Here is a 4,389-nt window from a genome sequence, read left to right as displayed (position 1 = left end):
GGGTGATTAGAGGATCATCAGGGGGTCCTTTTGTCCCTCTTTGGGGGGGATACCCCCACTGGGTTTAAATCTGGGACTCTCTGCCATTTGACCTTAGAACTGAAGAAGCTTCTCGGATGAGAGGTGAAACGTCTTCAAGCAACTTAAAGAAGTCCAGACGCTTTTCTTTACAAGCTCCTTTGACTTCTCACAGTATTGTGTCAGTACATTTTAAAAGCACCGTATTTCACCTTTTAAATGAATTCTCCATTCTTTTACCATCAGCTAAGCCTGTGGCATAAACAAACCAGTCTCAGTGAGTGACATCACTGAGAGCCACGAGCTGGAACCGCTCCTGTCCGGTAGGTGGCGATAAATGCCACAGATAAGACGCAAAGAAGAAGCCGTCGCTCGCTTATGACGTGTGTTTCCCGCGACCTTTAGCTTCGGCGGTTGTAGCGGCTTTCAGTGGAGGACTAATTTGAGTGGGTTTAAAATGCTCAAAAAGAAATCAAGCACCAGTGAGAAGAAAAGGAAGCACTTTCAGTCCGAGGAGCGACATGACAGCGGTAAACGCAGGAGTACGGGGCCCGGTTTAGAGGTGAGGCTTTCGGGACTAGCGCCTTGCTAAACTCCATAGAAAAGAAGTTCAGGAGTATAACAGCCACAAATATATGTGAATAAGTTTAGGGTAAATGTGAGGGTAAATTAAATTGTGTTTAAAATTTACGTACTGGTTTTAAATGATTGAAAAGTTGACGCATTTGGCGTTTTGTGTACATCGAGTGTCTCTCGATTATTATTGTTATTATTGCGTTATGTGTTATGTTTGCATCGTCACAACAACTTTATTTTAGCGTTAAAGCCTCACTGTTGGTTTGGTGCTCTCTGAGGGAAAACCATCGTGTTACTGCTTTATAAATACTTTGATTAAGTCGCACTGAATGAATTGTTTGCTCTGCTTATTCACTGCAGTGTCTAAATATAATAAAAGGAAAGTCTTAATTTGTCTTTTTTAAATCTTTTTTTTTTAGTGTAGTTATTTTTTTAGCTAACAAGAACCAATTAAAGGATTTCAGCCACTAGGCAGCAGTAAAATTTGCTTTGGATGAATTTTAATGATCCCTTTAAATGCAAACTGTGCTGCTGGATTTCATGCTGTTACACTATTTAATTAACTGAGTGTATCTTCTCTTTAACAAAAAAAAAATTAATGAAAACAGCCTGAGTCACAACATTGTGTTCAAATTATTTGTTTCCTAACCGTGGAGACTGTATTTAAGTTTGCAGAGCATATTCTGTGTATACGAGTGCAGCTGCGTGTTTTAGTTTGTCTTCCCAACTTAAAGGAATCCAAGGACGAACTTGCTGATCCTGAGCTTGACAAGATTGGCAGTGACATTGAGGAAGGGGGACTGGACCTCAGCCTGGCCTTCCAGCCCATCACAGCTTACGTCGGTGACAAGCGGGAGATGCTGGAGCAGTGCTTCCATGTGCTGGGGGAGAAGAAGCTACGGAAGATGCTTCCTGATGAACTCAAGGTGATTTGATCAAAAAAGCTTTCGTTGTCGGTTATCTGCAAAACTCAACATCTTATTGTGACTCTGTACTGATTGGACCACCTGCATCAAGCACTTGTGTGTTTCTTTAATAAATTATAATTAATACCCAAAGAATATTTTTGCCCAGATTCTTGCCAAACTTTCTGTCTGCCCTACAGTAGACCCTGAGTTTAACATTTAATTTGTGTTTGTGTTTTGTGAAGTGGTGGCACACATCACTGGTTTTCATTTCCAAACAGCTGGACTTTACCTGCTATTTTTAAATATTTGTTGCCAAGTCGCTGGTATGACTTTTCCTCTTTATCTGAAAATAAAAAGAGCTGATTAGTTCTCATGAAGACGGGAGTATCTGAGATACGTTTTAAAGATGTTGTCGTTTACAGGAATGCAGTGTAGAGGAAATCAAAACGCTGTGTTGGGAGCAGCTGGAACCCATCACGGAGAAAAATCTCATTCAGATCTTAGCAGGTAAGACTGAAGCATGTTTCTATTTTATAAAAAAAAATCATTTTGAAACTTCTGCAAAACATTTAATTTCACATAAAATGTGTCGTTGTGTTAAGGGGAGGAAGTGACTGCCGGGAATGACAATGAAAACTCTGAAGAGTCTTTGGAAAGCCAGTGAGTGAAACAGTTAATCAGAGAACAACTACGCTGTGACTGTGTTTTTATTTCACATGTTTATTTTTCCCCCGCCAAGGCAAGACAGTATTGTAGACTCTACATCGTGCCTCAAGGAAACTGCAAAAAGCGAGGACCCAAAGCAAGGTAATTAATATGTAATGACTACAAAGAACATCCCCGAGGCGTTTATAGACTTCAAAGACAGAAGGAGGCCGTAAAGGGACGTTTCACATTTTTAAATGACTGTAATTTTCTTCGCAGAGGGTGGCGGCTCTGGTGAAGAGAGCGACGTCCTCAGCATAAACGCAGACACTTACGACAGCGACATAGAAGGACCCAAAGAGGAGCAGACCGTTAAAGAGGAGCAGACTGCGGCAGTGAAGGAGGGAGACGACGATGACAACAGCAGGCTGTGCACTGACCCGGCTGCAAAGCCGGAGCCGGCAAATCCAGAGCCGAAGAAAGACATTCAAAGTGACATAGACAAGAGCGTGAGCGAGATCTTGGCGTGCTCCTCCACTCCCATCAAAGACGCGGCCAAAGAACAGAGCACACCGCTGCAGTCCCCAGATGTCAGCGGACCCGTTTCTAGCGGCGACCCGGCCGTTTGTAAGCCGTCGATTCAGCAGCTGGAGCTGCTGGAGCTGGAAATGAGAGCAAGAGCCATAAAGGCTCTAATGAAAGCAAGTAACGGGAAAACCCCTCATGTAACGCCAAACACGTAGCGTGTCTTTTACTTGAATGGTTAATGCTCTTAAAACGATTCAGTTTGCACATCCTGTCTTGTTTGTAGAGGGTACAGCATGATGTGTTTGTTTTGCTCCACATTGGAATGATTTCTAGATGGTGTTTAATTGTGTTTTTGCATTAAACAAAGACCCCTCCTCCTGCGTGGGATTGGATATCACTTTTCCAAATGTGTTTCTCCCATCGAGCACTAGATGGCAGTGTTACGCTGTCAGAGCACATCCGCAGGGCTGTGTCTAATCTGCGAGAGGACAGCAAGGGCATGTTTATAGGCTCACATTACACTGAAAGTGGTCTCGGGCACCAGTCAGAGTCAGGTTTTCTTAATAATGATGTCACTTGGAAACGCAGCTGTCCTCGAGTCAGCCTTAGAGGATGTGAGAGGATCAGAAAAGTGTGTTACTTCATAGGTTTGTAAGGCAGAGCAGGTGATTGCAGTGCTGTTTGTATCTTGTAGACACTTGAAGCCTTTCTTCACCCAACACCTGTTTGACTTGTTAAACTGAAAGCGTGCACAGGAATACAAAATCCCGCTATACTCTGCTCTGCCCGCCCGATAAGGAACCGAAAAGCCTTCAAGTGGTCATAAACTACCCACTGGCTCAAAAATGACACGAGTGCATGATATGATTAGACAGCTACCCACTCACTCCTGTAGATCAAAACAAAGACCCTGCCAGCTGTCCCACCAGGATAACTTTAAATTAAATTCTGCTTCTCGTGCTTTTGTCAGTCAGCGAGAATTAATAGCATCTGTTAGCCTAACAGGGCAGTTTCTTTTGATCTGATTTATTCTAAAGCTTTGCTCCAGCATAAACTGTGTGGTTGCTGCATGTATGTGTGTGTCCGTGTGCACGCAATTACATGCAGATGAAGAGAAGAAAGGCTTTCTATCCCACTACCCCGAAGGAGACAATGAAATGTGCAATAAGAAGCCAGTTGCCTCCAGGTATTTGCATTTAAAAGGGTTATTTCATGGAAGAGGTGAGGGCGGGAGGGTTAAACGTGTCGTTCTCTGTGAATTTATGTGCAGGTATCTCCGCGCTCGCTGATGATGTGAAGAGGGAACGAAAATGTCCACTTTAGTAAAAAAAAAAAAAGATACAAAGATTGTAAAGTGCTTGTAGCGTCTATGATGGGTGAGTATTTGTCGGCGTCATTTACTGCTATTAGAATGCCAATTACGATTTGGTGTGTGCCATTAAATGGCTTTTTAAGCAGACCTCAAAAATGAGTAGGCTGGAAAATGGGATTGATGGAGGTGAGACGATACTGTTTTGTTGAAGGAGTGCTTTGTGAATTCGAATGAACCTAATGAACCGTGTTAAAATATTGAAGCGTGATGGTTCTGTGAATGGCGCTATTATCAAAGTCAAACACAAGGTCGCGCAGGAAAACGTCGAGCCCGCCGGTTCATAGTCGCACCTCTCGTTTTGGGCCAAGGCTCTGGGTTTGCGACACTCGTTGGTGATTCAGT

At 43.1% G+C, this 4,389-nt stretch overlaps 1 protein-coding gene across 1 annotated transcript; it reads left to right on the top strand.

Moving 5' to 3' along the window:
* The first annotated feature begins 374 nt into the window (after positions 1-374).
* Positions 375-3,055, top strand: caap1 (caspase activity and apoptosis inhibitor 1). Its single transcript, XM_004554471.5, has 6 exons — positions 375-580; positions 1,329-1,520; positions 1,925-2,009; positions 2,105-2,162; positions 2,242-2,309; positions 2,427-3,055. Exons 1-6 carry the CDS (start codon positions 476-478, stop codon positions 2,888-2,890), a joined length of 972 nt encoding a protein of 323 aa, XP_004554528.2. The 5' UTR covers positions 375-475; the 3' UTR covers positions 2,891-3,055.
* The last annotated feature ends 1,334 nt before the right edge of the window (positions 3,056-4,389 follow it).

The sequence above is a fragment of the Maylandia zebra genome, linkage group LG3, assembly GCF_041146795.1.
Source record: "Maylandia zebra isolate NMK-2024a linkage group LG3, Mzebra_GT3a, whole genome shotgun sequence".
NCBI lineage: Eukaryota > Metazoa > Chordata > Actinopteri > Cichliformes > Cichlidae > Maylandia > Maylandia zebra.
The sequence above is the reverse complement of the archived record's forward strand: the minus strand, read 5'-3'. Positions and strand labels throughout refer to the sequence as shown.

Coding starts and splice junctions, on each gene's coding strand:
- caap1 (XM_004554471.5), top strand. CDS start 476: ATGCTCAAAAAGAAATCAAGCACCAGTGAGAAGAAAAGGAAGCACTTT. Junction 2,010..2,104: donor TCTCATTCAGATCTTAGCAG/GTAAGACTGAAG, acceptor CGTTGTGTTAAG/GGGAGGAAGTGACTGCCGGG. Junction 2,310..2,426: donor AAGCGAGGACCCAAAGCAAG/GTAATTAATATG, acceptor TTTTCTTCGCAG/AGGGTGGCGGCTCTGGTGAA.